This window comes from Pteropus medius, unplaced genomic scaffold, assembly GCF_902729225.1.
Source record: "Pteropus medius unplaced genomic scaffold, Ma_sr-lr_union100, whole genome shotgun sequence".
NCBI classification, from domain to species: Eukaryota; Metazoa; Chordata; class Mammalia; order Chiroptera; family Pteropodidae; genus Pteropus; species Pteropus medius.
This window is the reverse complement of record NW_024344240.1, coordinates 13672481-13683508: the sequence shown is the minus strand read 5'-3', so window position 1 is coordinate 13683508 and position 11028 is coordinate 13672481. Positions and strand designations below refer to the sequence as shown.

The window sequence follows — 11028 nt, the reverse complement described above, 5'->3', positions numbered from 1 at the left end:
CCTCCCAATTGGGAAAAATATTAGTTGCACATATTCCTCAGTGAAGTTAAAACTAAAGTTATCATTTACTAAACAGAGTGTGAGGGGGACAAAAGTCAATAAAGGGTAACTCTTCTAATGGAAGTAAATTTGCAGAGAAACGTGGTTCTGATGGCTTGTCTTTTTATTAGCTATTAAGTTTATTTAACAGAAAAACAAATTCAGTCAAAAATCATTCATTAAGAGGCATTATTATCACTTGTTCATTAATCATTCTTTTAAGATAATTCTATTTTTACCTCCACATAGCTGAGATTAAGGAGTGAGTCTTGGAAAAGAGCATGCATTTCTTCCAATTAAAAAATGCCAGTCAAATAATAAAAGAAGTAATGTTACAGTGTTGCGTTAATGATATGCAGGCTAGATTTTGCCATAGGACTCTGTTATAGTCTCTTACAATTTAATTTAAAATGTCAAATATTTTGACTGTTTAAACAACCCATTAAGTTCCTTGTAAAATTACAAAACATTCTATATGTGACCTCATAAATATCTACTCCAATTATACACAACACATCATCCTCAAGATCTAGATTTATTTGAAAACATTTAGCCCAATTTATATTAATGCAGAAAAATCACATCCAATAAACCACAATGTAGCAGAGACAAAATAATTCTGTTTTGTCACATTTCCACACAAATATAATTTGATATTTAATTAAAGAATGATAAGTCACAATCACATGTAAACAAATATTCTCTCAGTAGTAGTAAGAACCTCTTTTGAGTATGTAAGGTCTTCTGGGTTTATTCTCATATAGCTGTCGTTTCAGAATGTAAGGAATTTTTCTCTTTATAACTTCTTCCTTTTCATTTTTGTCATTTCCATTTTCAAGAACATCTTCCTGAATTAACTGCAAGATAGACAGAATATGAATGAAATTTGCATGCATAAAGTCTTCCATTCCAGAGTATTTTTCTACATTTTATCTCATTTGCTATTTAGACAGTAAGACACGTGAATGAAATATATGAAGTTCAAAGCAATTAATTGTTTTGTCCTAGGACAGATGGCTATCAAGTGGCTGAGAAAGGATGAGAACATGGTTTTTCTGATTCTCTTTTCAGTGTTCTTCCTAGTTCATCAGTCTAGCCTTTTAAATTTTTTTCTTCATATGTCAAGACTGTAAACTAACGCCTCTAATTGAAGCAGCACACTTAATAGAACTGAGTATTTTTCAGGCTTTGATTTATGCTAGACTGAAATGTTGTAGAAATATAAATCACAACAAGTAAAAAGATTTGAATCTAATAATAATCTAATAAACCAAGTTTGTCCTCGAAGGTAAACAGGATTTTATACTAAATTAAGTTATTTACTGACTTGACTTGAAAGCCATTCCAGAGATCCATTCTCATTCACAGAGGGGTTGCCTGACTAATTTACTCAGTCATAGAAATAAACATATGTGAAAGCTCTGTTTTAATGGTAAAGATCTCTTTAGATTGTAGTGTTTAATAATTAAAAGCAAGTTCAGATTCAATAACTCAAGGGAGCTAATCTCCAGGTAGAATCTTGTCTAATATCCCATGGAGTATGCCCCATTCTAAAAGTAGTACCAAACACTTTTTCTGATAATACCATTCTTATTTAATAATTTCAGCTAGCATAAAACTCTTTCTTCAGTTTTATACATAATTTACATGAAATTTAAAACAAATAAATGCTTAAGATAAGAATAGTATTCTTATTTGTGATAGTCTTCTAAACATTGGGGCAACTGTAACTAATACTGATAGAAGACTTTTTAATTATAATTCGTATGCATTGAATCATGTCACAAACTATTATTTTATTTCAACCCACAGCTATTCAATTTCAGAGGAGAAAAAAAAAACTAATATCAGACAATCTAGCTTCTTAATCTTTTGTTTCTTTCTGTGTGCAGTCTGTAATTACTCGTACTATGCTCTGAATAATATTTTTATTTTAAATCATTCAGTAATATTTAAAACAGCAAAGTCTTAAGTACAACTGATTTAGTTGTGTAATACTTTATTGAGAGTTTTTCTTCTGAATAAATAGAATGTAATTGACATTTCCCTATGTTAAAGTTAGTATTTTTCAAGTGTTTATGACTTAAATAACATTTTAAAGACTAAATCATTTAGCTGAAATTGGAATTAAGGGATGAATAGCCAATCAAATAAAATTAAAACTAACTTTTTGATTTTTCATCTAGAAAACATCTTTTGTTTATGTTAGAATAAACTCTAGAAGTTGTTTTGCATTTGTTCTTTTCCATAAGGTATCTGTGATAGGCAGTTATAGGAATTGTTATTTAGAAGAGATGGTACCTTCAGATTTTTAATGTTGATGTAAGTCCAGAATATAAAATATTAGGCAAATTTCTCTTAGAGATTATCTGAAAAAGTTGTTTCCCTTCTCAGAATTTAAAAACTTTTTTTTTCATTTTTTTCTTTAAAGCATATTTCACTCTTCCAAAGGAATAAACGTTCCCAAACAAAAGGTGGCGAGTCATCAGCATAGTATTTAATACAACAGATTCATCCAGTACTTCATTATTGTTCAGTATAATGGAACTAGGATGTCTTGGCTGTGATGGCTCTGGTTTAGCTGCTAAGGATGCCTGAAATCCATGCATTCAATTGAAATAGAAATAAAATATATGCATATATGTATGGGGTATATATATATATATATAGCCAGCCATCGGCTTTTTAAATCTTGTGGCTATATATATATATATATAGAGAGAGAGAGAGAGAGAGAGAGAGAGAGAAAGATTCCTATTATTCTGGTTTTATTTGCCTACTATTTCAAATACAAATGGAACCTTTAGTGTTTTGTGTTTGTTTATAAACACACATAACTGTTTTTTTAAGAAGACATTTGAATTCTCTAAATTTCTTAGGCATGCTACTACCACTACCACCAAAAATTGCCTAAGCATGCCATCTATTTAAGCATAATAAAAGCATGTGGATCAAATCTGCCTCTTAAGATACATCCCCCTTTTAAGATTGAAGAAAAAATATTTTGCTAAACTCCAAATATTTGAAGGACACTTTGAAGATCTGAAGGAATGTTAACCTCAACACATGGCTTCTTCTTCTTGAATATTGTAAGTCTTCCTGTTATGATAATGATCAGGCTAAAAAATTCAGTACAAATGAGAGCTAACCATAATTATACTCATATTTTCTTTTTGTTTTACCTCCCAATGTTGAAAGGCCCTGCTGTGACAGATATTTCGGATCTGGTATACTGTCAACATTGCTTCCAAGCTAAAGCCATCTAAAGCAGTGGGGAATTTCTTTCTTGTAATAAGGTCCTCTTCACGAAACTCCTCTGTTTCCTCAGCTTGGCTGTTGAGGTTATTTATCAGACTGCAAATATTTAGCAGGGTCATTTTCCAAGATGGAACCCTTGCCTTACTGATCTGAAATATAAAAATAAATAAATAAATATTGCATTTTAATCTTATATTTATGAATAAAAAATAAGTAATAAGAGCAGAAAAGTCATGGAATCTCTCATCAAAGGAGAATTATGTAAAAGAAACATGTAGAATGATGTTCAGCTTGGCTACCATTAGATTGGAAGACTTTTAAAAATACAAGTACTCTCATTGGTGTACTCTTGGGGACATGAGACTCACACACCTTCCTAAATGTTCATCGCTCTGGATGTAGATCAGTGTAATTTCTTAAAGGGTGTTTTGGCAATATGTATTAAAATTGTAAAATGTACATTCCCTTTGATTTAAATTTTATCCAAAGGATAGGCAAAGCTGTGAGTATGAACATAGTCACTGAAATGTTTTCAACAGTCTGAAGATCCTATCGACTAGGTCCCTTGGATATGATTATTCAGCCATTGTTTCAATTTTTTTATTACGAAAACTTAGAGGAAACATGCTTCATTGTATGGCAGCAATATCGTACATCCTGCCGATTAATGAGATACTATAAGACATTTGAAAAGCTCTTTAGAGAGCTTTCTAATTGAGTATTTTCCAGTGTGTTCCTAAGAATACTAGTTCTGTACTTACTGGTTTTAAAAGAGGAGTTCCGCTATCAAATAAATTAAAAAACTTGAGTTTAAAAAAAAATTTAAAGGCTTCTTAAATTTAAGTAAGTATTCTCAGAACTTTTTACTTGCAAATCCACATTTTAACTTTTCATTGGTGCCAGTATAGTATCTGATCTTTCCCAAACTAATTTGACCACAGAAGGCTTTATTCATAAAGTATCTGACAAGCCTAGTATTGTCTGATTATTTTTTGGATGAGAAAACTAAGTTAATTACCTTGTTGCCTTCTGCCATGTAAAATAGGCACTATATCACTCAACACTACTATGTAATGTCACATATTAATCTCAGTCTTACCTAGGAAGCATAGCAGAGAAAGCACTCTTGACCAAAGGATGTCTAAGTGCTCATATATTTGAGAAATTTTGAATAAATTTTAAATTATTTCACTCAGGGGAATGACAGACTTTCTCCTTGACCAAATCTGAGTCAGGCTCCTCTGAGCCTTCTTCTTGACTATGTCTAGACCTTGGGTTCTGTCTTTGGTCCACTTATTCCAGTTTTAACAAAAAGCCAGCTGAGTCGGTGTAGCAAAAATGCCTCCCTCTTGGTATTTGATCACTTTAGATATATCTGATATTTGATCAAATTTCCACTCTCAACATGAGAATCCTATTGAGTCATCTAAAAAAATCTTCCTATCCTTAATGTTTCCTCTTAGGAATTTCCCATCCATTGACCCTCACCTTGCTCCACACTTGTCCTTGTTATATTTGGAGTTAAATCCAATTTCTGAAAAACCCCCATTGCGATAGCTCCTGTTGATTAAAGTTTTCCTTACTACCTTTAACAAGCATTACAAATAACTTTTCTTTAACAATAAGCAATCTTACTTATTAAATTATTTTATACAAATGTTTAGAATAGGCCTAAGCCTGTAGATAAGAAATTTAAAATATTATCTCATTGTTTTTTAAGATGAAGACAATAAGAATATCTGTGGTTCCTATTTACTATTATTTTTATTTTATTTTATTTTATTATTATTTTATTTCTTTTTATTATGGTGACATTGGTTAACAAAATCCAGTAAGTTTCAGATATACAATTCAACAGGAAAGCATATATATATATTGCATTGTTTGTTCACTGCTTATAAATTTCTTTCTGTCACCACATATTTGACTCCTTTCATCCTATCTAACTTCTCTTTTCTTCTCCTCCATACCATCTTCAGGGAATCCCAAAATATATAAAGCAATTACTAACAGAACTAAAGGGAGAAACAGACCAAAACACTATCATAGTAGGGGACCTAAATACCCCAATGTTGAATATGGAGGGATCATCCAAACAGAAAATCAATAAGGAAACAACAACCTTAAATGACACATTAGACCAATTGGATATTATTGACATATACAGAGTCTTCCATCCCAAAACAGCTGCTTATACATTCTTCTCTAGTGCACAAGGAACATTCTCAAGGATTGATAACATACTGGGACACAGAGATAGCCTACTTACCATTATTTGATTTAACTTCCTAATACTGAATAAGATCCTGGTCAAATTTCTGTTTTCTTCATTAAATGGACCTAATCGATATGACTAATACTCACCACCAAAGGTGAGGGTTAGTAATGAATCCTGGATTTCCATTAGTTCATAAATTAGTTAGTTCATTAATATTTATTAAACACTTATCATATACAAGGCATTGAGTCTGATCACAGAAAATTACAACATTCCAGCAGTTTTTTTTTTTGAGACTCTGAAGAAAACATACAGTACAAGGTTTTGTTTCTTAATAAAGCTATACCAGAATACTAGCAAACATAATTCTACTTATATAGTGAAGATAGTTGTACCTTAAACAATTAGGAAAGAGAAACCTGACACGATGAGACTTGATTAGGAGCATTGCTACAGAAATTAGCCAGGAGTTTGGAGAACTTACTTTCTTACCATAACATCTGTTGAGTCTTCAGCTTCAGTCTCCCAGTGTTGTAACAGTGATTGCACCAGGTGACTGCCTCATCTCAAAACTTGTTTTTTTCTTTGAGAAATATCTTTTGATTGGGAACCCTATTCTCTAACTCTACATTTAGATGCACACTGATTGATTCATTCGAGGTAAATCAATATTGTGTGGTAGCATGGTAATCAAGTATATCCTAATTTAATTTTTTGCCCTTAGGTACAGGTTGGGATCTAAGAACCTTGCTTTCAAAACCCAAAGAGAGGAATAATAAGGTTCGATATATCAAGTTTTACTTGATTCAATAAAAACAATGAGCAAGGACAGATAATACTTCTGTTATAGGAAGAATTTAAATCTAAGCATGGATTTAATGTAAATATCTAAGAGATTATGAACTCCAACCCGAGAATTTAAAAATAAGGAAATGAAGGCAAACAATGTCAATTGCCTGCTTGCTTAAGAGCAAAAGTTCTTAAGTTACAGCTGCTGGATTAGATCTCAAAGCTTCTGTTTGCTAGTCTACTACATTTATTCATGAATTGTCATGAACTTTCATTTTTAATTTAAGAATTTCATTTTACTTTCTTCACTATAATTAAAAAAGCAAAAATATCACTTATTTTTCATATATGTATTTAACTTGAGGTCAATATACCTTTCATCATACACAATGTGACAGGAATGGAAATGGGATTCTTTTAAATACATGTACATGTCCACATAAATAATATGTGACTATTTAATTAAAGTTACAATATATTGATTAAGAGTCACTATAATTTCTTTTCCTGTCACATCAACACCCTTAACTCCTTTGAACTCAAAGAAAAGTTTCAGAGAAAGGAAGTGCCTCCCAATGAACTTTTCTGTCTCGATGGGAAGTTATTACTATAGGAATAGGACATCATGTTTATAATGAGAGTTCAATCTTCGAGTGTTTTTCAATCCTTGGTTAAAGAAAAGAAAGTTACCTTTGATGTATGCATATTGGTCAATAAATCTGCTTCCAGTGCTTTCATTTCCTCTTCTGAATCTGAGTAAAATTAAAACCACATGTTTAATATATAATCACATATCATATAATTATATTGTAACCTATAGATTTTAGATTAATCTCAAAAAATTAGTCTTAGAGGTTTATTGTCTTTCTTCTGTTTTTATTCAACTTAAAATATTAATCAGAAAAAAGTATACGTATATATTTTTTGTTTGTTTGTTTGTTTTAGGTTAACAGACAGCTAGGATAACAGAAGCTCTTCTAAGAAAATAAACACCTGATTATATGCCAAGAGGGCTATTGATGATTAGAGTTGTTTAATCTCTAAATCTCAGAATTAAAAAAAAAAAAAAAGATTATATCTTATAATAGAAATGTCATCAAATATGCTGGTTAATTTCACCAGCAATAATTTACATATATAGACTACATGCATATTAATATTTAAAAACACAACATAATGAAAAGGTGTGCATAAAAGACTTTTTAAGACAACAACAAAAATACTAAAAAGCATTGCTTACTGATAATTTTAAAACAAGAAAGACATTCAAATTTAACTTGAGATGCTATTTTACAAAACACATTTTGAAAGATTTTTTTTTTTAATTTAAACAAGAATTTAGAATTATGTATACTTAGCAATCTTATCACAGTCTATTAAGGAAATTGTTTAAGCAGAAGGGAAGCTATCCATCAATACATGTACAACAGAGTTAAAAATGGATTTCTGATATTTTTTAAATATCCTTTCCAGTTTCCACTAATGAATACTCTACAGAGAAGAAAAATTAGGAACTATTATAAGGTAATAAAAATAAAGTTATAGGACACTGTAATAAGATGACTTAAATCAAACTCACTGATCTATAAGTCATAAAGCAGAAGTTAAAATTATTCTATCTTCCTTGCACTCTACACTATTATTAAGAAGTTTTGTCACACTTGGAGAAACTAAATTAAGAACTAAATTACACCAGAGATCTTTTTTTCCTCCTATTTTTAGGGGCCAAATCTGTTTTTCAAAAGGAGTGATTAATTCCTTTAGCCATTTATAAAAAAATGTATACCAAAATTCCCATAAAATTTGGCTTATTACAGCAAGAAGTTTCAAGATTTAATAAACAAAATATTTCATCAATAACCTAGTTTTTCTCACGTGCTCTAAGTACACTTCTAACCTCATGTAACTATTAGATAAAATCATAACTGTAAAAAAAATTAATATTTATCTCATAAAAAATTACAAAGTTAGAAGTTCCAAGTATTTTTTTGAAGATCAAAAGAAATTAAAATTTTTTCTAAATGACATTTATATTTTTTGATAGATTTAATTTTATAATTTAAATGAAATCATAGCAGGAGTTTGAATTAAACATTTCAATGTCATTTTTATAAGATAAAAATGTATAAAACAGGTTAAATAATTTTTCCTACATTTATTTCTTGTTTTTCTTTTAACTTTGATGTAGTTTTTTTAACATTAGTGAAGTATACTGTAATCATTATATTTCATGTCACTCTTCTAAATTTAAATCTTATTTTCAATAAGATTTAAATATTTAGATATTTAGTAATTATATTATATGCAAAACATCCTGCAGGTAAATAATTTTCCTTAACATAGGTACACCAATTTGCCAAATACATTTTGTATCTGCTTAAACAACATGTAAAAAAATAAAATAATTAAATTATAGGATGTCTATTTGTCACATAGAAAAACTATAAAATGTATTCACCAAAAGGACTTGGAATATTTTTGTATTTTTCTAGAAATAATTTTCTACAAATAATACTTTATTCATTTATTCATTAATCATCGATTTTCATATTGTTATCTTACCACACAGAGTCAGAGTTAAGAAAAATAATTTGGAAGTTGGAGAAGCCACTGCCTTTTAAGAGAATGACTGAGAACGAGATAGAGCATTTTGAATGAAATGGGCTTTAATTACGAGTTTGCACTTTGACAAAGCACCATCTCTGTACTTATTATTAAATAGTAACCAGCCTCATTTAGTTTCAGGTTTTTTGTTTGCTTTTTGTTTTCCCCTTCTGGTAATTACATTCAAAAGAAGGGCATAAAGTATTTCATTGAAATCCCTTTTATTGCCTTGCAGATTTAAAAACAGAAAAGAAAGTGTTCAGGTCTTATAATCATAAAGACAGAGAAAGAAAATATTCAGCTTCTATCACAAAAAAAAACAAAAAAAAACAAAAAAGAAATCCAGAATAAGGGAGAAACTCTTCTCCTTGGGTACATTAACATAAGAAGCAACAAACTGCAAAAAAGGGAAAAAGAAATCACTTCAAGGAGTTGTGAAATGCAGCTGAGCTTACCTGAGCACAGACTCCAGGAGCTGAAAGCCAGGAGTATCATGCATGCCAGCTGGATTTTCATTCCTGCCATCATCTCCTTGAGATTTCTAGCAAGCCAAGTCTATAAACCTCAGAGACCCGCTGAAGTAAGGGCTCTCTCTAGTGCTTCCTCTTGCCTTCAGCTGACTTGGAAAGTGACTGAACTGTGAGAGATGCTTTGGCCATTCCCTATATATATATAGGCAGGAGGATGATGTCATGAGACTACAGGGATTATCTTTTCAGGATGTGCCTTCCCTTCATCCCCATCCCACCCCACCTTTCCCCACTTTCTCCTCCCCTTTTCCTTTGTCCCTCTCTCTCCTCTTACACTTCTGAAGCACGACTGAAAGTGACATCCTCTCTAATTGTCGCTGCTACTCCAGACTTCTGACTCACAGAAGGAGTAATTCAAAAGCAATTCCATAGAGAGAGCATCCAGGACAAGAACTTCCAGTACCGTTCTCTATTTCCTCTCATTCACTGGCTCTAAGTTGTCATTCTGATTTTGTAAAGAATGAGATCTATTATTTCCAATGTAAGCAACATCTTCAGGATGAATGTATGAAATCAGTGATTCTTTAGGTTTGGAAGTTCTTAAAGAGTTAGGATTCTTTTCTGATAACGCACTTTTGAGTAAATATGTTGTGGTTTCGAGAGTAATATAGGTTTTAGATAATATATGCTTAAAGAAGGAAGTGAAAGATAATCAGATAATCAGTTATAATATTGGAGTTAAGCAAAATAAATTATATAAAGAGAAAAAGTCAATTAAAAATACTAGCAAGCACTAAGTCATAGGGCATTATTTTCTAAAAAATTAAAAGGCTTTTATTTTAAGTAACTCGGGGAATGATATACATATGCTTACTTTTGATTATATTTCTTAGGAAAACAATTTTATGTTTATAAAGTCCAACTATAAATTATTTATCTGTTACCAGGAGGAAAATGTATCACTGTATCACTGATTGCTGTTTTCTGATACTTTCCTCTTTTTCTGTCATTCTTGTTGATATTGATTGTACAATAAATAGGATATATTTATTGTACAATCCTCTTCTCACTGGTTATCACTATTTAATTATATTTCTTTCCCTGTTATAATCACAAAAATGAGGCAATTCTAAACAACTATCATTCACCGAAGTCACATTTCTAAGACAGTGTCTTTAAGTATTTTGTAACTTACAATGATGCTCATTCCCTCTGTAAATTCTCAAAAGAAAATTGCTTAAAACGCCTTATGGAGTGAAGCTTTTTCCTTGCATTAGCTATTTCAGGATAAATAGAGTGATCTGAAAGGGGTATGCTTTCAGGAATGTGACTGTTTAAAGATAAAATTGTCTGAGATTTGTACATTTCTTAAAGAATATCAATCATATAGTAACAATCAAGAAAAGATTTGGATTGAGTTCTATAGAGAGTTAATTTATATGGCATATAATCTATGAGATGAACTTCTCCATTTTGCCCTAAATTTAAGGAAAGGGATTAATTTAAAATATGTGATAATTATTTAAATTAGCAAAGAGTCATTTATATAATTTAATGTTCAGGAATTTAATAATAGATGATGTTTTATTACTTTTAGTTTGTTTTATAAACTAACATAAAAAATATTGAACTTGAATCATTTGAGGAACG

The 11028-nt window shown here is 30.6% G+C and overlaps 1 protein-coding gene across 1 annotated transcript; it reads right to left on the bottom strand.

Moving 5' to 3' along the window:
• Window positions 1–671: 671 nt before the first annotated feature.
• NTS (neurotensin) lies at window positions 672–9673 on the bottom strand. The gene is made up of 4 exons (XM_039869325.1): window positions 9364–9673; window positions 6995–7056; window positions 3222–3446; window positions 672–896 (listed from the first exon to the last, which is right to left on the bottom strand). The coding sequence occupies exons 1-4, from the start codon at window positions 9434–9436 to the stop codon at window positions 744–746; spliced, it is 513 nt and encodes a 170-aa protein (XP_039725259.1). The 5' UTR covers window positions 9437–9673; the 3' UTR covers window positions 672–743.
• Between the last annotated feature and the right edge of the window lie 1355 nt (window positions 9674–11028).